This window comes from Amaranthus tricolor, chromosome 1 (assembly GCF_026212465.1).
Source record: "Amaranthus tricolor cultivar Red isolate AtriRed21 chromosome 1, ASM2621246v1, whole genome shotgun sequence".
In the NCBI taxonomy this organism is placed as follows: domain Eukaryota; kingdom Viridiplantae; phylum Streptophyta; class Magnoliopsida; order Caryophyllales; family Amaranthaceae; genus Amaranthus; species Amaranthus tricolor.
Window position 1 is genome coordinate 40850145 of NC_080047.1, and position 22464 is coordinate 40872608.

General features: G+C 31.8%; 2 protein-coding genes across 2 annotated transcripts; one reads left to right on the top strand and one right to left on the bottom strand.

Annotated features, from left to right (window-relative positions):
* Positions 1–2874: 2874 nt before the first annotated feature.
* On the bottom strand, positions 2875–7596 carry LOC130823187 (rhodanese-like domain-containing protein 9, chloroplastic). The gene is made up of 6 exons (XM_057687824.1): positions 7341–7596; positions 4464–4720; positions 4113–4263; positions 3465–3550; positions 3256–3360; positions 2875–3168 (listed from the first exon to the last, which is right to left on the bottom strand). Exons 1-6 carry the CDS (start codon positions 7379–7381, stop codon positions 3104–3106), a joined length of 705 nt encoding a protein of 234 aa, XP_057543807.1. The 5' UTR covers positions 7382–7596; the 3' UTR covers positions 2875–3103.
* A 1391-nt stretch (positions 7597–8987) lies between these two features.
* On the top strand, positions 8988–20523 carry LOC130815861 (uncharacterized). Its single transcript, XM_057682372.1, has 9 exons — positions 8988–9651; positions 14927–15067; positions 15933–16310; positions 17282–17386; positions 17523–17663; positions 18831–19034; positions 19235–19327; positions 19448–19559; positions 20153–20523. The coding sequence occupies exons 1-9, from the start codon at positions 9178–9180 to the stop codon at positions 20194–20196; spliced, it is 1692 nt and encodes a 563-aa protein (XP_057538355.1). The 5' UTR covers positions 8988–9177; the 3' UTR covers positions 20197–20523.
* The last annotated feature ends 1941 nt before the right edge of the window (positions 20524–22464 follow it).

Sequence of the window (22464 nt, forward strand, 5' to 3'; positions counted from 1 at the left end):
CATACCACTCACCCTCTTTTTTTATCCGGATTTGGACTTGTATTAAGTGACAAAGACTTACAAACAGAGCCAAAGTTGAAAAAAAGGTATTGTTCCACATCAACAATGTACAAGAATTTTCTTAGGTTATATAAAGTAAATTGTTTAATGAACTTATAAATATGAGATGTTGTTGGACAATGACGGTTGCTCTGATTATCAGTAATAATTAATGGAAATGACAATGAAAAATTAGTGTAATGTAGTGGAACAGTCTCTTGACAAATCTAGTGATCATGTTTATCCTACCTTAATCATCTCTTTTTTGTCACAAAATTCAATTCGATACATTCTATTTGTAGAGTGATATTATGTGATAATAAAAAATTATAAAGAGATAAAACTATTCTATTTGCAGAATGACTTTGAGTGTTTCATAAAACTTTATACTAGAAGTACAAATTATTTCCATTATCATATTTAGTAGCAAATGTCGTCAAGAGAATTGATTTTTGGTTCATAATCATGAGATGTGACTAAGTTTTACATAGTTGATTATCACTAATATACCACTCATCCTCTTTTTTTATCAGATTTAGACGACTAATAAGTGACAATGACTCACAAACAGAGTTGTGTAGAAAAAAGAAGAAGAGATTTTCCACATCAACAATTTACAAGAATTTTGTTATTTTATAAAGTAAGTCGTTTAATGAACTTATAATAAATATGAGATACAGTGTTGGACAATAACGTCAGTGGGAATGTTGATCAAAAGTTAGTATAATTTAGAGAAAAAATTTCTTAACAAATCTAGTGATAATGTTTGTCCTACCTCAATCAGCTCTTTTCGTCACAAAATTTAATTAAATGCATAACTATTTGGAAAGTAATCAACATTAGGTAGTAATAGAAAATTGTAAAGAGATAAACTTTTCTACGATAAAAGTTTCATCCTAATGAAAACGACTTTGAATATTTCATAAAAATTTACTACAAAATACAAATTATTCTCATTATTATATTTAGCATCAACAACAAAACGCACCATGTAACCATATGGCTTAATCACATGCCCGTGGATGGTAAAAACTATTTTTATCGTCATTAGTTTTTTTTATTATTTCTTATTGACTTTTGATTTTTTGGTTGTTTAAAAAATAAAAATTGCCTAGAAACTGACATTTAATCCAACTGAAAGATTGGTTTTCAAGCCAAAATAAAAAAACTATTCATTATAATTTTTCATTACCAACAACCAATAAATTATTTTATCAAACGTCTTAATAACAACCAATTTTTTAAATTAATACTTTCTATCAACAACTTCAATAAACAATCATTTACCAAAAGTATTATTTTTGTATCATTCCCTACAAGCAAAACATGAATACAACAATAGTACTTGTATTAAATTGGAAAAATAAGAGTGGAGGTTGAGTAGGCATTCCATGAACATAAATTTCATGTGTGATATAAAAGAATCGTTTTCACGTGGGTGGGGACTTACATGTGGACTTTGGGGATCCACACAGTTGCCTGTTTCCTTGCATTTATCTGCAGAGGTCCAACCTTAGCTAGGATTGTTTAAACTCTACATTTTGGCATTCTCATAGAAGTCACTTGAAATGTTGCAATAAATAAATGTTGGAGATTTGATCTTAGCATATTAAAATGCAATATCATTTGTAAATTATGCCATTTAGGTTTTGAGGTTTTGCGAATCATAATTTTATAGTTTTATTTTTGCAAATTATAGTTTTTAATTTACTAAAGTAAATACCATTACAGATAAATCATCAGATTTCAGTGAAGTATTTTCAAATGTAATATGGGAGGGGTAAATTAAGATGGACATAATCCATTTGCACTTCTCAAAAAATTTGATTAGGGATAAAAAAATTTTGGTTTATGTTACTAGTCTTGCTACTTGCCTTATCTTGTCTTGTCTATGGCGATTTTTGAATAATTTGTTTTCTTTTACGGTTCCTTTTCAACTTGATGGTCTCACGGATCGCAACCTACTTATCTCATTTGATAAGAATATTTGTCATTTAACCCTACCCAAATCTGATCTCAGCTTTTATAATCAAGACATACTAGGTGATCATGATGATGAAAGAGTCGCAGATGAAATCATAACCACTGAAAAATCACTATACTTCGTCTTAGAAGTGCCATTGATGCTACAGGTCTACAACGCACATTATATTAAATCTTGTATAAAGAATATGGTACTAGGTGGTAATGAAAAATTGTGTAAAAAAAAATATTTTATTTCCAATGTTTTATCATTACGGAAATAATATGATACATATCATTAAAATTAATACTCCCTCATATTCAGCTTATGTAGCTTATGTGTCCCATTTTCTGTTATGGTTAAGTCATCTTAATTATCCCATTTCTATTTTTGGTATGAGTTTTTGACTTTTATGCCCTTAGTAGCTTTATCCTATTTTCAATTATACCCTTTATTAACCATACTAATTTTCCTCCCTTACATTAAAAAATCCATAATACCACTCTCTTTCCTACCCTTAGGGTCCCACTTTTGACTCTCCTTAAAATCCGTGAAAAATCAAATGGGACTCCTAAGGTGAATAGGAGGGAATATTACAAAACATTCTCATTTCTTTAATCTTCTATAATTGTTGGTGTTTTCTGTCGGAAATTTTGAGTATTAAGGTTAGTTCCGATGCCAAATGAAGTTAAAAGCTTCACAACAAAGTGATAGAAAGGCTCGTGCTCGCGATTAAGCAAGCACCGAGCAAGAACAATGGTGTTCATAGAGCCCCGAATGCTCTCACGATCGAGTATAAGTTGCTCACTCTACAAAAACTATCTCCTGATTTGCTTTAGGTTGTTTAAGAAGTGCATGAATAAACTGTAGAATTTCTTGAGGTTGTTCAAGAAATGCATGAATTATATCTAGATTTTCTTAACATTATTAAAGAATATGCATTTTGATTTTACATTACTTAAAGATATTCATCATACTTTCCATACAAAACTTATGATTGCAAAAAACACTAATGACAGAAAAATAGCAACCAAACTCTTCTCAACTTCTGTGTTTTAGCCCATGTCCTTCCACAGAAAATTAAACAGATAGTATTTTAGTTTAGTTTCCAGGGGGAAGCAACTTTTCTGCCTGATCAGGGAAGAAAGTGACGAACAGAAGTGCGCCTGTGTTTTGATAACGAAACCATTAGTGCAGAAAAGGTTTACGACAGGGAAAAAGTTTTGTAGTTTAAAGGTAAAAAGGGGACTCACAAACAAGAATCGTTCCAAGTACAGTGGAAATCTTTCCTTGAATTGTAACCAGACCAGCTTTACCAGCATCTTGTAACTCAGTCGAACCAACAGAATCGAATGTTCCTAAGCAACCAGTTATGAATCCCATTTTTTGTCAGATTTATGTGCACTCTGATTGTAATATTGAGCAAATAAGCCACTTGCAATTAATGGCATGAGATTAGTACCTGGTTTTACTGATTGAAGCCCAGATGTTATGCATGCTATATTTTTAAAGCCAGATTGTTCCAACTGTCTGGCAGCAGCTGTAGACCTGTAAGAGTACAACAAACATAAATTCGGGCTTAACATGTAGGAGTAACACACTAACACTATTTGAACTTGGTTTTCACAGTCTATTAGGAAAGGGAAGCAGACCCAATGAACCTGTTACTCACATTCATTGATTTCACCCGAAATACATCTGTCCAACTCCAATTTTCGACAGTTCAACATAGGTACAACACAATCAACATTTCATGGTACGTCTAATATGAGAAACTTGCATTTTCGATAATTTTCTTTTAGTATGATGGAAGTGTCAATCAACAAATTCATCACGTAAAAAAGGATTTTTGTTCCCTCTATATTAGAGGCTTTTATTAAATAAGTAGTTGATTCTCTATATACAGAACTGAAGTTTCAGAACAAACATTAGTGATTTTAGCTTTTCCCCTTATGTTAGAGGTATCAAGTGTAAGTTTATGTGGTAGGCAGCAGTCGGCACCATAACTTGAATCAGAGAATAATGAATGAATGATTTCAAATATGCATACAAATAAGTGCTACATTACAGAAATACAGCTCTTCAATAAATCTTGGCTACAGGTACAAACCTTAATCCTTCCTGACATACAATCAATAGCTTGCTATCAGGTGAAAACTGGCTCTTCACAGACTTTACAAAATCAGGGTTTAGTTTAGTGAAAGGCAAACCAAAAAACAAACCAGCAAAATTGTTGTGTAGAGTCCTTTTAATGATTGTGCCTGCATAATACCAATCCATTGATCAAAAAACTGAATCCAAAAACTAATAATTTTGTTTTCTTGAATCATCTGCATTGCATCGGCCATATAGTTTTGCAATCAGAGAAACATCTGTATAGATCGTTCACAACACAAATCACAAAAATGAAAGATAAAAAACATAATGAGCTAGCTATGGTGGTCTAGGAATAAGATTATACCAGGGTCATTGTCTTTATTTTCAATGAATAGCGGGATATGATAACATGATTTGACGTGAGCGCGCTCATATTGCTTTATGTCTCGTACATCCACAATTGCAAACCCCTCTGTTACAAGCTTTTTAGCCTCATCAGCAATCACAAAGTCGATTTCTGCTCTGATTCCAAAATGTCTCCTCCTCCGATGGAACGATCTATTTGGAAGTACCCATGATCGACCACAAGTCTGGAATGCCAAGCAAGATGCTCGAAAATCACTGAAAACATATATCTTAAGCTCTCACCATAGCTTTATATACCGTCTTATATTTTGGCTAGCTAACTTACAAGCATGTACTACTTGCACCAATTATAATCCAATTCTCAAGTTCATAAAGAAGGAAAACACACAGTTGCCTGCATAATTTTCTTGCTGGTTCATCATCATACAACAACTGAAAAGACACTACATAGCAAAACAAAGACACTTTCCAGTTTCCACTGAATAGACAATACTAAAGAGCCGTTTTAGTGAACTTGTTCTTTTAGCTTCATTTTTAAACTATTTAGGAAAATAAGTGTCACTTCAAATTATTTGAAAAAATAAGCTTTTTTGAAAAACGCTGTTAAAACGCTGTGATTTCATACCCTAATGGGCTGAAAAGTTGGGTTTTGGATCAACACGGGTAAACAGCGTTTTCATGACCTTGCAATTTCAGATTCATTTTCCCACAGCTTTGTTTGATGAGTAAAAAGAGGGATGCAAGAGAAAAACAGAAAAAGATGAGCAAGGAAAAGGTAATCTCTTTGGGTACCCACTAAACTTTTTTCTTAATAACTTTATCTTAAAATAAGCTTTCATTAAATAACTTCTTTCACCTTACACCAACTCCACTTCTCCAGAATACCCAAACTCCCTTCCCATCAAAAAATGAAAGCTTCTTAAACATCAAGAATCATTTTACATGGCCAAAACAGAAAAATAAATTGGAACATTCAAAATTCATTTTTTGGTTTTCTTAACTTTGTCAAAGTTTCATATCAATGGCATCTCGTACTCCATTTTAAGGTTTGCCTTGTATTTACTTATTAAATCTTGAGTCTTCTTTTTGCTAAACTTTTCATCTACTTCTTCCATTTAATCTATTTCTCAGAAAAAAACACTTAATAATTCCCATTCCCAAGTTAATTCAACCCAACTATTGAGCAATGAAATTGATCTGACCGGTAATTTTTCGAGAACTTAAAAAAAATCGAACCTGTAAACTTCTTCCCAAAAACGACCATTAAGAGATGAAGTATTAGAAGTACCTACTAAGTATATATGAATTTATTTTGTTGTTTTTTATTTATGTGTATATTAAAGATGAGATGGAAAAAAACTGGTATATATGATGAGCTGATGACTGATGAGATGAAGGAGATGAAAATAGGTGGTGGGAGAAGAGAGAGGAAAAGGTAATTTTTTATTAATTTTTGTTTGGGGAATTGATGAAGGCATGGAAACTTACAGCGTTTTCGGTCATTATAAATCGTAGCAGCGTTTTTGCTTCTCCTGCCCTAAAACCCAAATTTAGCCTATTTATGGCCCGTTTGATTGATGGTAATAAAGTAATAAGAATGAAATGTTGTAATGATAATAGTAATGAAGGAATGGATATGAAAATTGGTAATAAAGATTCTTTTGTTTGGTGTGCATGACTAAAGAATGGTAGTGAAAGATAATATTCCATTGATTGCATTTGGTTAGTAATAAAAAATGGTAATGACTCTTAGTTTCATTATTATATATTTGTATCTAAAAGCATTATTATATCTAAATTATTCTATCTAATGATTCTTTTTTTAATAATAATATTTTTTTGGATAATTACACACATTATCTTTTTTTTTTTTTTTTTTTTTCTTCAGCTCGAAACAACGTTACCTTATTTTATTACCACAATAACACTTCATTACCATTACAGCCTAATACCAGGTTGTTTGATGGTAATAAAAATGGTCTTTTTTTGGTAATTTCATTACCTTATTTTATTACCATCCATTACCATTGAAGGCATCCAAACAACCAAATATTTTATTACTTAATTTTATTACAATTACCGCCCTCTAATACCATGTACCAAACGAGCCATTAGGAATTTAAAACAGCGTTTTTATTAAAGCTTATATTTCAAATTAGTTTGAAGTGAAAATAAGTTCTGTTTAAGTGATAGAATCCCTAAACGCAAGAGTTGAAAAGGAATTAATCCTACTAATTTTACTGTAGGAGGCAAGAATCAAACTCCTACCTCAAGGATGAAAAAGGCTCCAACCACTTAATTCCTTACACCCCTAAGAGTTAAAGACAATATTTTATTATTCAAAAGGTATGATAAGTTAATAGCCGTGAATTATGAATAGATGAACTCAGTCACCCAACTATGTTGGAATAAAGAGATAAAGAAAAACATTTTTGTTCATTCCATCAAAATTGCAATATTTGCAAATTGACTAGCTTTTTAGCAAATATAGCAAATTTTAATTGGACTAACGAGTAAGTTAATTTTGATTCTATTACATAAACGAAAACCAAACCATCATTAAGAACGAGAATTCTGCCTAAGTCAAGTTATTTAAGCCAATTCACACAAAAAAGCAATCAACTGCAACAATTGGGAAAAAAATCATTCAAAATTAATAGGAATCGTATTAATAACTCAATTCACAACTAATTATCTCAAATCAAGGATTTCGTATATTCGAAAACAAAAAGCACTAGAATTAATTGCAGCTATTCGGCAATACTAGAATCCAAAGGTATCTGAAAAATAATGTTGTTCTTCGCAGAAATCAAACAGTTAAAGCAATTGACATTAATATAGAATGCAATTCAGTCGTAAAGGAAGCTGATTATACCTGCGAGAAGGAAAAACAGTGGAGTAACTAATAGCAGCCATGGAAGAGGTTTCTAAGATACCTCCTCCTTCACCCTTTTTCTCTATCTCCCGGGGAATTGCTTCAATTCTCTTCTCTCTAACAAATAACAACGGTCATGAGCTGGAGGACCATGAAATTAGGAATGTGCAATGGGTTTATGCCACGTAGCATGAAATCGGATAATTTTTTTTGGTTTTGTCAATTTCTCAAGATATACTTATTTGGTTCTTCCAATTCATTGTACATACAAATGTCAAATAGGGACATTTTCTAATGTTATATTTTCTTATAAATATTTTAGAACGGACGTAATATCTCGTATTAATAAGGTAATTTATAGGTTACAGTAGATGAGTTTTTACCTGATTAGGGGAAATTAAATACTTTAAAAGCAACTCAATCTGGAATGACTCTCTCTATCTATATAGTACTTTTTTCGTTTTGTTTTTGTTGCTACATTTGTATGGGCACAAGAATTAAAAAAAGATAGACACAACATATAAAAGACAATTATACCTTCTCATTAATTCTAAATTGAACATGAAAAAAAAGGATAAAATAAATATTTATATAGTTGTTTTATTACTAAAAATAAAAATATAATAAATAATATAAAATTATAAAAAAAAAATATAATAATTATTATGGACGAAGGAAGTATAAAATTAAATTGACCGCACTTATAACATAAGTACCCAAATCCCAATTATAAGCAACCATAGGGGAACATGTTACTCCCTCTCGTATATTAAGATTTGCTACATGAATTAAATTAAAATAAATTTTTAAAAAAATAATAATATCGATTAAAAAATATATAATTTATGAAAAAAATAAAAGAAATGTATGGAAAAGTAAAATATGTTATTAATAATTCAACTTTACATCCATTTGTTGTAAATAATCCTACCTTTAAACTATTTTTTAATAATGGATATTTGTCCTAAATTTGTTATTAATATACTAGCAGCAAACTAAGAATAAATATTAGATTATTAAAAAAAATTATCCAAAGCTAGACCTATTTAAATGTTGAATTATTAATATTATAATAAAAAGATAATTTAAATGAGTGGATAATGATTAAAGAAAATATATAGGTCATATAACTAAAATAAAAATATATCAAAAATTATAGAACATACTAAAACTTAAAATATTGGAAAACCCGTGAGATGGAGATGGTATATTTTAAATCTTTGCATACTTGAAGTAAGAAGATAAGCTCGTATGAGATGAGATGAGCTCACATAATTAGCCTATTATTTTAATTGAATATTTTAAGATTGTAAGTAATTATTTTAAAGTTATAGTTATCAAAACTGTGAATGATTATTTTAAAGTTATAGTATTATTGTTTTCATTTTAATATTTTTATTGTTTTTACTTATTTATATTATTTATATGCATTTTATTTATCTTTCTTCTTGCAGAAACTTTTCTTAATCTTTTTCGAGTTGGGGGACTCTTTTGAACGCTCTCTTTTATGGAAATGAATTGCCACCGTCCTTCCCTCTTCATATTCTGATCATAGTTTTCTATGAGCGGGATATATCGTGTATAATCATGATTAACTATTTTTCATTTGAAAAATTTGTGTAAAAAGATTGAAATTTATTTCTTAACATGAAAAACTCAATTCCATAACGTAATTGAAACAGCCACCAAGTGTCGGAGGAGCAGCTAACCATTCTAATCTCAAGCTTTCCCCTCTGTTACCGCCACTACTCGCTACTCTCTCTCCTCATATTATCATTTCCACCATTTTCTCTCTCTTCCTTCGAAGATCCCTACATCTTCCCTCATTCCTTCATCCATGGCGGAAAATACCGACGCACCACCAACAACAATTGATCCAATCGAAATCCATACTCGTCGTGAGCCGTTCGAGTATGGCCTTCTTCCTATCCCTAAACTCATCTTTGCTGATCCTTCTGTTACTCTTGGATCTCTCAAAGAAAATCTTCTTCAACGCATTTCTGATTCTGATTCTTTCCGTGTCGACTCGTTCGCCATCGCTGATTTCCTTCAAATATCTCATGAACATTCTCGACTTATTCTGGATACCCTAGCTTGTGTTCTTCCTTTTGAATCCGATCCCCTTGTTGTTGCAAAACCTGAAGATGTTTCTTCTGTCGGTGTTAATGTGTTTGATTTGATTTTGTTTTTGTATATTCAATCTTATAAAAGACTTTTACCTCGAACTCATAAGGATTCTGCTGCTGTTGCCGATGTTTGGCCTTCTACTTCTGCTTTTGATGGTTATTTGTCTGCTCTTTCTCCTATCCAGGTACTTTATAAGCTCTCATCTATTTTTTTCCTACATTTGTGTTGGAACTTAGAGGATTCAAATAGTGGAAAAGATAGAATAACCTAAATTTACGGGCTTAGATGGTAGATACTCAAAGGAAGCAGATAATTTGACTCATTTTTTGTTTCATATAGTTATATCTTTTGGGATTAACACTTTGTCATTATTATTGTTGTTGTTGTTGTTGTTGTTAGATAAGTGTTATAAGAAAATAATGCTCAGGTTATATTATATGTTACATTTTCGATCTTATTAGATTGTATAACCCAAAATTCAGCTACATGTTAATAACTATTCAGCCAAAACTGAACTTTATTTAGGGGTAAGTCGTGGGATGACAATGGGAGATAGAATCCTTCAAATGAGACTTGGGAGAAGAAATGTGGTAAAAATTATTCGTAGTTTTGGTAGACGGATGCTATTGACTTACACGTCTTCTGCTATCGCCAGAAAGATGCTACATTTATCCTGAAAATCCTTCATACTTTTAAGAGAAATGTTGAATCTTTTTAGTGATGACTGAAGTTTTTGTTTTTCATACAGAACTATTAAGAGTACAAATGGGGCAAAACAGTTTATAGGATTTTAAGATAAGAGGAGAATTGTGAACTACATGTTCCAATTTATGAAGTTTTGGTCTTCATGTGACTAGGGTGTTGATAAAATTCAGGACTTCATTAAACCAATGCACTTCAGGACTTCATTAATAAAATTCATCTTTGCTGCTTTCTTAAATTGAGTTGAGTTGAGTTAGAAATCAAATACTTTTTGAGTTTGCGTTGTGAGCTTTCTTGTGTGTGATAACTGAGCGAAACCGAATACTATTGTGAACAAGAATTCTGAATTTTGTCGGATGGTTTTTCAAACCTTTGAACGTCAGTGAGAGTATTTCAAAGTGAGTCTTCTACATGGTGAGAATATCCCATTGATTTGGCTGCAATCAGTTTTTTTTTGCAAGTTAAGACATGGGTTGGTAAATTTAGATCCACGTTGTGGCTTGATTCATTTTTCTCAAAATGAGGCTGGTGATTGCTGAAGGAAACTATATAAAGTTCTCTAGTAGTGTGCTTAGTTTTTCATTTATTAGCTTAGAGGGTCTAAGATTTCTTCAATTTTATTTACGTTTGTGTTATATAAACACTTTGTTATTTCGACATATTTGGCTTTTTATGTATGAGATGGTGGGACTTTTGATGTGCTTTCTTTGCTGTGATGAGGAGTTTGTTTGACCGATATTCAAGAACCTAAACTAAAAGATGCCATCAATGACATCTTTGCTTGCGTTGGTTTTCACTTACAGTGCGTGCTCATAGAGGCGCATAACGGGGAACGAGGCACTAAATGACGTTCATTTCGAACCGGTTTGGAAACGCGACGCGAATCGTGGCAGCAAGGTTCCGGTTGGCTAGGGTCAGAGATTTCTCAACCATCCAAATTTAAACTCAAGAAGAGAAGAAGAGAAGATTACTAAGAGATGAAACGTCAAAAGGAACATGAAAATGGGAAAAGAAATTTTGCTTGAACTTTTAGCCTTTAGGGTTTTGGTTTCCAAGGTCTAAATTTTAATGTGGCATTCGCTTAGTCTTTTCTCTTGTCCCCTCCTTTCTTTGGTATCTGTTTAATTCTTTTCCCTTGTCTCCTCCTTTCTTTCTTTCAATATTTGATTCTTTTTCCTTTTTGTTTTTCTTTTCTTTCTTTTTTTCTCTTTTTTATTTTTTTAACGTTTGCCTTTTAACCATCTTCCTTTTTAAACTCCTTTTATATTTATATATAATTTATAATAGTTATTAAATTGTATTATGCTTCCTACGTTTCCAAAACTCTAAATTATTGTTTCTCGTTTTTGATTTCGTTTCTCGCATGGAACAAATACTCGCCCTTACATTATTTAACCATCGTTATGTAACCTATATTATGCATCAATTTTCACGGTCAAAATGTTGCATTGATTGTTACTTAACGTTTAACGCTCGATAATTCATCGTTACACTGGTATTTCACAATACAACATTATATGTCGTGAAGAAGCTATTGAAAATTTCCTCTAACATCTTCCTAAATTGTTGAAAAAGTTATTATAACATTTCGTTAAAATTTTATTAATACCCATTAACCATAGGTGCTCATAATTTTAATCGTTATAAAAAATAATTAACTATTTAGTTGATTAGTTATCCACTAAAAATACCTCATATTGTGCAATTATAATAACTATGCACATATTATTGCACAATAATATTAGTCAACCAAAAAAATGAATTATATGATCAACATTTTATTTATGCGATTTTGTTAAAAAATTCCCACCGTGTCTGCGACTCGCATTAATATTCTATTATAGCCGTTTTTTGCGACATCGCAACCGTTTTTTCAAACGCAACCGCGACTGTGTGTATTCCATGGTTTCTCGTATTGCATTGAATTTCATTTTATGCAACTTTGGCATTGCTAGTTGCTATTTGCTGTCTTTTTAATAGTAATTGAAAGGCTTTGTTGACCAGGTAGATTTAACTGTTAATGCTATAGGAAGATGCGTGATGAGTGCATTTTCTTTTCTTTCTGCATACTCTTCAATTTGTGAAAGTCTCTTTAGGAAATTTCCATTCTCAGGCTTTTTTTTTCACTGATGAATTTTGGAATGGCAAAGTTTTTTTGAAGGGTGATAGTTAATATTTTTTTTTATCTTTCCCAATTAGAGAGCAACCATGAAAATTTAGTGTAGGAAGAATTGTTGGCAAGGCAGGCTAGTACGTTGGTTGATATTTTAGCTAGCCATTTTTAGACTCATGCTTAAGAAGCCAGAGCTAGTCACCTTAAGAATGTGTATAATTGTATATGAATTGCTTTAAGGAGTTTTTATTGTGAGACCCTGGGATCATAATCTAGGGTAAATTGATCAAGCGCTTTGAAGCTGGAATATGTTAAGAGTTGGTTATTCTTGGAAGTTGTAACTTGATTACTTGTAACAGGTATGCTATTTTTCTGTCACGATGATACATTTGTGTCTGCTCTGTGGATGAGATTTTGACTTGGTACTTTAGTTGCAAACAAATATATCTTTGTCCCTTGTGGCAGAATATGATGTCATATGTTCATTGTCATTAGAAGTCAATAATATATCTTTGCCTATAAGGATTCCATGGTAAATGAGAGGTTTTTGGTTACAGAAAAACCCCAACATGTGCATAGGAGAGGAAGAAACTTAGAGAAATTAGTTGCACCAAGGAGCCACTGTAAACATGCTAGTGAAAAAGTGTTGCATGCCCTCCTGCCCCAAAAAAGGGAAAAGTCTTACACTGTCAGGATTAAAAGGTTTAGAGAAATAAAAGAAGATTAGAGAAAGCATTAGAGGATGTTTGTGAATTTGAATTTGAGTGTTCCATAATATTTTCACGTCTTGCTATTCTCTTTCACAATCACTTTATACGGGATAGACTCCACAAGTTTAGATCTAAGCAATTGTCTATCCCAGCGGCATAGATAGTTTCACAAATATCTCTCATTAACTTATTTTGCTACCTTTTCTCAGAGCAATAATCTATATTAGCTTTAATTGTCAAACCTTGCTAATGTTAACTATAATTTTCTTTGATTTACTGCTAACTTGTAATGCAAAAAACATTTCATATGTTTATACTCCTTCCTGTGTTAATCAAATGCCCCCATTTTTTATTAGCACTATTCACCAATCACTCTTAGTTTGTATATTTATTCAATCAATAAGTTAAAATATAGTCAAATGATTTCTTGTTGGACTCATCTCTATGTATATTTTATTCATATAGATTTTTTTATAATTTTTAACTAAGCACAATTAGAGATATTTAAGTATTAAAGTAAAGCATCGACAAGTATGCAAAACCAAATGGGATGATTAGAATAGGTTTATAAATTTTAAATATGAGTTTTAAGTCAAACATGGATTTTTCTCATTAAAACACTTGCTTTGGAAGGGAGGTGATGGAAAATGGCATTAGCAATACGTGTGTGTATATATATATATATATATAATTTTGTTTATTGAATTGACAACCTTGTGAGGGGTATTTTTACACTATATTTGAGAACCATGTTTGAAGTTTGAAGAGAAAACGGCACAAATTGTTTGTTGACATTTGGAGGGATATGCTCATAATGTGAGTGATCCATGCTAAAAGATTGAAGAGATACCCCTACTTGATTTACCTCAATGGATCCTTTAATGGAACAACTTATTTCTTGAGGTTTGTCAGGCTATGCTCACAATGAAAAAGATCCTGTGTGGTCTGCCATCTCAAATTTTTAATATATAAAACATCTTCATGTTATGTTAGGCATAGTGGTGTGTAAAAGAAATATTATAAAACAATGAAAAAGGAATGTATATAGATTAATATAATTTATTTGAGTATATTCTGAAATTTTTTGTTGCAAATTTGAAGGGACACCCAAAAGTACTAAATGAGACACAATTTCATTTATCAACCAAGTTACAACATGATATTTCGGAAAATTTTTACAAAATTCCACTCCCTCCTAATTGTATTTTTTGTCCCATTTGAAATTGCACGTTTACCAATGTACTAGTTTAGTCCATAATATTTCTGATTGCACAATTAAAAATTACAAAATTTGATCAAAACAAGATTTACATTGAGACGTATCCAACAAGATCCCACTAAACTATGTTTTAACTTATAGATTAAGAATAAAATATAAAATAATAGTGATTGATGAATATTGTCAATTTCCAAATAGGACAAATAGTAGGGATAAGAGAGAGATATTGACTTAAATATATTCTATGACTGTTGATTATGCTTTTTGAGGTGAATTGACTTGTAGATGGATAAGTGAAATGTGATATTTAGAAGAGAATATGAGGACAAGTCTTGCTAGAGTTTGAGATGAGAAATTTTACCAGATTTGATTTCGTATATATGTAATGTGAAAGCTTGATGTATCCGTGCACCGGTGTTCAATTTCTTCTAAAACTTTGATACAACTTTGTATACAATATCCAGCTAACTCTATAGTGAACCAGGTCAGATTTACTGTAAATGGCATTCAGTAATTCCAATTTCCATCTTTAATGGAAATTTCCATGAATGCTTTTTATAGGTAAAACTCTGAACTTAGTACTTCAGCTTGCTAACTTTTAATGACTGTTGCGCACCCCTTTGGTGGCTGATGAATGATGGGAACGATTAATCTTGCACCTTTGATGCTTTATGAAATGAAATATCTGACTTCTAGATGTCTACTCATATTGCAGCTTGTACGCAGCAATACTCGCAAATTTATGCCATCACAAGCAGATGAAGAAGCTCATCAATTATCCTACTTACAAAAGCACTTGGCAAATATTCTAACCCTTTTAGCAGAGCCAATTGAAGGCGAAGGCGATGAAGCTTTGGTTAGTTACAAACATTATATCATATTATATAGTGTAGAGTTGCTAATTTCATGAAGGATTATTTCTTTCACTTCCCTTGATGGTTATAGGCATGACATGATTATTGATTTTGATTGTACAAGGTTCAAAATTTTACTTTAAAAATTGATTTCCTCCCTTATCTCTCACAGCGATGCTGTTTAATCAGTATGGTCAAAATGAATTCTATATTATGCATGATGTTCTTTTAAGTCAGACATAAATCAAACTTTATTTTCCAAGAAATTTGCTATTTTCTCGAACCATTGACAATTTAGTGTATTTTAGACTTGAATTGACACTAGAAAATATTTTAGATGTTTAAAGCTGACTGTAATTTGATCAGCAAGAATTTCATATTTTGTGGTCTGATTCTAAAGTTTTGTTAGTTTTTTATCAGATTAATGGTATGATCATTTCTGTCTACAGATTGTGGGTCAAAGTTATCAGTTGTGCAGCTATTGAGCATCTATGATCTGGATCACTACTTGCTTTTACATATTTATCTTGCTACATCATATAAACTAACCAGGGTCAAAATTTGCTGTGGGCAACATGTCATTTCTTAAGAAATCTGTATTTGAGTCAGTTAATTATTCTGGTAGAAAGATAATGGCTTTTACCATTTAAGAATTTTTTTGTTCTGCTGTGGGTCTACTTAATGCTCTGCGTTCCACTCCTTATGTAATAAATGGTGAACATGGCTGGGAATATTCAGACTTTCATAATTTTCCTAATTGCTCTCGTTATTTAATTGCTATATTTATAAGCTGCTTGCCTTGTACTTGTAACAATACTCTTTTACTATTTTAAAAATCATACCAACTTGGATTGCTTTTTATTACAGGTTCTCCCAATGGAAAGGTTTGAACACCTCGGTTTTCTGATTCAGTTTTGTATGAAGGGATCTGAAGTAGTACCATTGAGCCAAGCAGCACCATTTTTTGCAAATTCAGACCCTGATATGCCTGCTGCACCGGTACCTGCAGCACAAGTTCATGATTGGCTTCTGCAGAAGATAGCTGATGCTTTAGAACATATAACTGAAAGGGCCACTGCGAAGGAAAATGGTCCATCAAATGGTTCTGATCAAGACATTGCTATGGCTGATGCTAACACAGGCTCGGCTAAGGCTTCAACAAGCTCTAGAGGCTTGACTTTCATTGAAGGCATTTCTAAGTCCTCTTATGTGAAACAAGCCGCTGAAGTAGGCTCCTCACTCAAGGTTGGCTTGTGTTTTATATTGATCTTTTCCCGCTGGAGGCCTTACACACTTAAAAACTTTGTCAAAAGAAAAAGTCTTCATGTTTTAAAACAAGAGCTTGTAAGTTGCCATTTGGCATGCATTTGACACTATGAGGATGTAATAGACTAAACAACAAAATTCACCCAAGAGACTAGCCTAGTAGGTAAGAGAACTCATTTACTCTATAAACCCCACCTTGGTTGCCCTTACAATTGATGTGGAACAAAGTCCCATAACCTTTTAATGGCTTCAAATCTATTTCGTTACATTCGAATCCCCATAAGTTCCAACGTCCTCGTTGGTCACAGCTGGTTTAACCCTGGCCACCACTTCGAGTTGGCTCTGATACCATGGTTACAGAATAAACAAGAGAATTCACCCAAAAAACTAACCTAGTAGGTGAAGGAGCTACATCTAAATGCTCTGAAATCACTTTAACATTTTTCCAAACAATTACAACAGAAAGACACTAGAAGAGACTCGTTTAAGATTTACCACAGAACAAAAGGTTTAGGTTGTAGAGGCTTATCGAAGAGGCAAAATTGTAATGATTTTTTTATATGGTTTGTGATTTTTTTTACATGTACAGGGAGTGTTATCTTTCACAAAGACAATACCTTGTGAGAAAAATGCATTTATTGCTATCATAGTGCAAAATGTTACATGTGGTCATAGTTGCAGCAATGGTTATGAAAGTAGTCAATGCCAATAGTTTTAATGTTATTGTGGCCTATATTGCTATCGTGTAAAAACCTTTACAATGTGGTCATATTGTGGTCATGATGCAGTGATGTGACCAATATTTTGCACTATGAATATTATACACACATGCAATCACATAATACACACATATAACATAAAAGAAATCTAGTAATTGTTTATTTCTATTATTGACCATGTTCTTGAAGTGTTATGCTTGAGCAATTTTGTTGACTTTGATTGTGTTGCAGGTTCTGAATTGTCATGACTCTGTTATTTATGTTTTAGCACCATTAAGATATGCCACCATATATGGCTGCTCTGATGCAACCATAGTTCTTGGAGCTGTTGGCAAGGTATATATATAAATTGAAGAACATTTATCTCGTTTTTTGTTGGCCTTGATAATCCCATATTTTGGTTTTTAAAAAAGAAATAGCTAGAGATGTGAAACTGACAGCAAAGTTATCGTGGAAATAATTATGTCAACAGGCTTTAAGAGTGGAACATTGTGAGCGAGTACATGTCATCTCTGCAGCTAAACGAGCTTGCATTGCAAACTGTCGTGAGTGCATGTTTTTCCTGGGAGTCAACCAACGGCCTCTTATTGTTGGTGATAACCATAAGCTACAGGTATACTGCTTTTTTCTAACCACTGTTTCTCATCTTGACTATTTCTATATTGATGTTTCTCAAAAGTCATTAGAGAGAGAAAAGTAAGAAAACCCTTTTGCATGCTTGCTATGATCAGATGTCTAATATGTTGCTTTGATTCATAAGAATAATTACCTTCCTATTTGGATGGTGGTAATGCTTTGCTGTGAACCATTGTTTCTCATCTTATTGTTACTTGTATGTCTATATTTCTCAGATGTCGAGAAAGAAAGAGAAAACCATGTGGCATGATTGGCTGCTATTTAAAATGTTGCTTTACTCATTAGAACCGCTACCCTAGTGCTGCTATTTGTTTAGTTTTCTTGCCTCCACTTCTGCAAATTTTGGCCATCTTAAGAATAAGTTGGAGTGATGGGAAGTGGTGCGGAAATGCTGCAAAGGCATTGATTATTTTGACTGGAGTATGTTCAGGATACTCAAGTGGCAAAGTGTTGAAGCTTGAATAAATAATCTAACTACAGTGACCCTAGTTAGCAGAAACAAAAAACCTCCCACTATATACCGTTTCAGCAACTTCGTCCCAAAAACTCTAGATTGTTTCTAAAATAAGGTGCCTCAATTGATTTTATTATTAAGATTTAAATCTATAACTGATTAAAATATTATTTAAAAAGACCCTATCGTAAGGACTTTATGAGCAGCATTCCACGATTGTAACATATGCGCTGGATGCGATCTCTATATTATAACATATCACATCATGCTTTGTCAATACTTCAGCTAGAGCATAACCGTAAGTTAGATCTCCGAAATTATGCATTTGAATTTCAAACGCTTTTCGGAAGCCGTCTTATTCATATTTTCGTCCTCATATACTGCTTAGCTCTGAAAGTGTAACTTTTAGGAATGCTTTGTTTGAAATTTGGAACCTGGAGGAGTTTTTTCAATTTTCTTTTACTGTCAATTGTCAGTGGCACATTTTGTGGAGACAGGTATCAACCCTGTAAAACCATTGATGCATTGATGTTAAACATCTGAGAGAAGAATGATCTTATATCTTTGCCAATATCCTCTTTTTTATTTAATGTTCGTCTACAATCTATAGTAAAGCTCTGCATACGTTTTCTCTTATTTCCTCCTGCTGAGTACTTGGTTTTGAGTAAAGTGTTCTGTTTTAAAATTCAGGTGGCACCATACAATACCTTTTACCCACATTTGGAGGATCACATGAGTCAAGTTGGTGTTGAGCCCACCATTAACATGTGGAATGAACCTTTGGCACTGGGTGTGGTTGATCCACACGATTCATTATCACATCCAGCAGGTGTTTCTGATGTTCAAGCTGAGACAGCTGCACTGCTTGATCCTGATCAGTTTACGAACTTTTTGGTGAGCTGAAACTCTCGTGTATATCTAGTTATATGTACTTTCATTTGTTCACCAATATACTTTTCATCTTTCGAATGTATTTGTGAATTTTCCCTCCTTTCTATGAAAAACTTGTGGAAAGAGGAGTAAGTTGTGGAAAGGCTTTTCTAGCAGCAAGATTTTCTATGTTTTGACATTGATTATGATGCATGTTGTCGCAGATTCCAAATTGGTTTGGTGGTGAAGATCTGGGAACCACTAAAGACAACCCATTTTCTTTACCTGAAGCTTATATTGCCTCCCAGCAAAAAAATGTAAGTTGTGCCTTTTCCTTAAAACGCAGGTTGTGATTTTTTGTTTGTGATGCTTGACTTGTGGGTTTTAGTGCGTAAGTTTCATGAATGCTGACTTTGTAAATGGCTCTCTTCCTTCAGAACACAAACCTGGGAGAGGTTAAGCAAGTTCTGCAAGAGACCCCACTCGACGAGGGCAAAAAACGAGAATTGTCTTGTGCACTTCATGTATTATTCAAAGATTGGTTGTACGGTAAAGGCTGAATCTCTTGATGGTCATTGATGCTTGAATTTATTTGTGCCTTTTCCATCTTTCTGATAATGAATGCAAGTTCTGTCTTATTTTACTTCATCCGTCTACTACGTTGTGTCTTATTTTACTACCATACCGCCCTTCACTTCTACTAGTCTAGAAGAATGCCTTGAGCCAAACAGTGATACATTTCTTCATCTTTTTTCAAATTGATTATGTATTCTCATCGCAAGTCCAATTTGCTTTTCAACGTCTTTAGGAGGAAAATTTTTAGCATTCCCTTATCTTAGGTCTGTTGGCTCGTTTTGGATTGAGAATGAATGTTGGAATACTCTCAATTTCTGATCTATAGAAGAACAAGTGGGACTGGGAATCCCTTGGATTATATCCTTCGTATTCCAGGGCACTGCCGTGGGAAAGGAATCATAATACATTGTTATGAAGTTAGTTTAATGAATAGCTTTGTGATACAATGCCCCCCTTCCAAACAAAAAAGAGAAGAAAAGTCTATGATGCAAAAGAAAGGCAGTTTGAATGGTTATTAATTGTAGTTGTATTCAATTTCCAACGACTCTTGTCTTTTGCTGTTGCAGCTTCTGGGAATATTCGCCAACTCTATTGCTTACAAGGAGACTGATACGCGCGTCTGCAAAAAAATGATCAAGATCGTGTAGGAGGATGTTCCTTTGCTTGTCTTCGACTTGAAAGCCCCGTATTTGTGACCTTTCGAGTCGATGATGTTCTCTACTTGTAACATCATTTACATAGTAGTATTGCAACAATTATAAATTAGAATTTGGGCAGGGTGCATGTTTTGCGCTATGCTAAGCTCTTCAATTTTTCGTGTAAGGAAATTCTTTGTATGATTTAGTTTCTGTAGTTCACCCGCTGTGAAATTTGTTACTGGAGTTCCTCATTTGTCTGATTGCATATCTTATTCATATGCTGCCGTATTCGTTTTCAATTGCTGTTTCTTTTTTGTTGATGTGGTTGTCAGAATGTTTTTTTCAATAAAAAATTGAAAAATAAGTTTAGTTTTAAAGTAATTCAAAATTAATCAAAGAGTAGTTTATTGTTCATAACAGCGAACTAAGCAATGATACAAGCTTTGATCTTTGGCTCAAACATGAAGATGCTTATTATAAGAATTATTTTAGGATTAAATTTATTTTTATAATTTTCTTTATTAAAAAGCTTATCTATTTCAGATGGCCACTATTGACAATAAGAAGTAATCTCTAATCTATAGTTTCTAGGATCAAACATTCCTACCAATTTATGATTCATGATTTTCCCCCTGTCCCTAGTGGGTTTCCCAACATGAAGTCAAAAAAAAAAAGAAGCTCATTTTTTATTTTGAATTTGCTAAATTTACATATATTGTTATATTCTATTAAAGTTACGATATTTACTTTTGGGGTATAAATTTACATTATTATTCGATATTTACTTATTTAGTTTCTCTTTCATTTCATTTAGATATATTAATATATTTTTCATTTTATTTGCAAATTTACTAATGTGACTAATATTATAGTACTACAGCTAATAATATACTAATATGATACTAATACAACCATCATGATATTTAAACGACTAATAATATATTAATATATAAGCATATAGTACAAATATGATTAATAATATGCCAAACACCACAAATGGATGGTTATCATATCAAAAAATATATTGATGTTTGCCTTATCAAAAAAAGGATGATTACACAACAATAACACTAAAGCACCTTAGTCATTAAGAAAACTCTTAGAGGATGCGCAACTTTGATCACTTGGAAAAGTTTCATACTATTGCTTTAATTAGTGATAAGCATGGTTTATGAATTATTTGAATATAAAATTAGTAATCTTATATGTGTAATTAAGTTATTATATAACTCTTAACTTTAAGTATATTAAAACTATAAATTGATTTGTTTTAAAAACTATAAAAGTATTACTATTAAATTGAGATTCATATTATTAATATATTACTATATAAAACATAATCATAAAATTATGCACTAAATGAGTATAGTTTATAAGTAATTACATAAAATAATAGAAAATTTCTACACATAAAAAGTAATATAAAAATTTAAATGCTCAATGTCTTTGTAAAACCTTAAAATATATTTTAAGCCTAAAGAACATAATTTTTACTATAATAATTAACATATAACTTAATTTAAGTATTTATGTATATTAAACTTGTCAAACATAGGTGATAAAATTATCATTTGAAATTTATTTCACCGATATCCTATCCTAATTATTAATTATTATTTACTCAAATAATTAATGTATAATCTATTTAATTTGTGAAGTTTTTTAATATAGCTATGTAAGTAATATACAAGATTATCTATGAAAAACTTTTAAAATTATTTTCTTTTCTTAATTTATTACAAATTTATTTTAATGAAAATTAATAATTTACATCAATAATTAATATGTTATTCGATAATTGTCCATTGTAATTAAAAGATATTACATATTTTAGATGATTGTATATGCCAAAAAATTAGTAGTAAATAAGGTAAAGTTTTAAAATCTTTTGTAATTAATCAATTAAACAAATCTAATTAGAAAGATATTACATGATATGCTAAAAAAATTTTCCTAATAAGAAAACGAAAAGAGCGACATAATTTTTATTATAAAGTCGACATGTGTCCTAATCGTCTTTTCATTAGTATATTGTATCATTTTTAACATACTTACCAAATTAATGATATTGTTTAACATTTTAGTCACATTATACTACAGATTTCACAATATTATTCAAAAATTTACACTGGTCTATAAATTTAGGAACAATATTATTCTACAGCTATTAAACAAATTTGGAAAATAATTTTGCTATATTAAAATATTATTTTCTTTTATTTTGGAAATGATATAGGAAT

Coding starts and splice junctions, on each gene's coding strand:
- LOC130823187 (XM_057687824.1), bottom strand. CDS start 7,381: ATGGCTGCTATTAGTTACTCCACTGTTTTTCCTTCTCGCAG. Junction 4,721..7,340: donor ACTGTTTTTCCTTCTCGCAG/GTATAATCAGCT, acceptor ATATGTTTTCAG/TGATTTTCGAGCATCTTGCT. Junction 3,169..3,255: donor ACTTGGAACGATTCTTGTTT/GTGAGTCCCCTT, acceptor ATCAAAACACAG/GCGCACTTCTGTTCGTCACT.
- LOC130815861 (XM_057682372.1), top strand. CDS start 9,178: ATGGCGGAAAATACCGACGCACCACCAACAACAATTGATCCAATCGAA. Junction 16,311..17,281: donor AAGTAGGCTCCTCACTCAAG/GTTGGCTTGTGT, acceptor ATTGTGTTGCAG/GTTCTGAATTGTCATGACTC. Junction 19,560..20,152: donor ATTCAAAGATTGGTTGTACG/GTAAAGGCTGAA, acceptor TTGCTGTTGCAG/CTTCTGGGAATATTCGCCAA.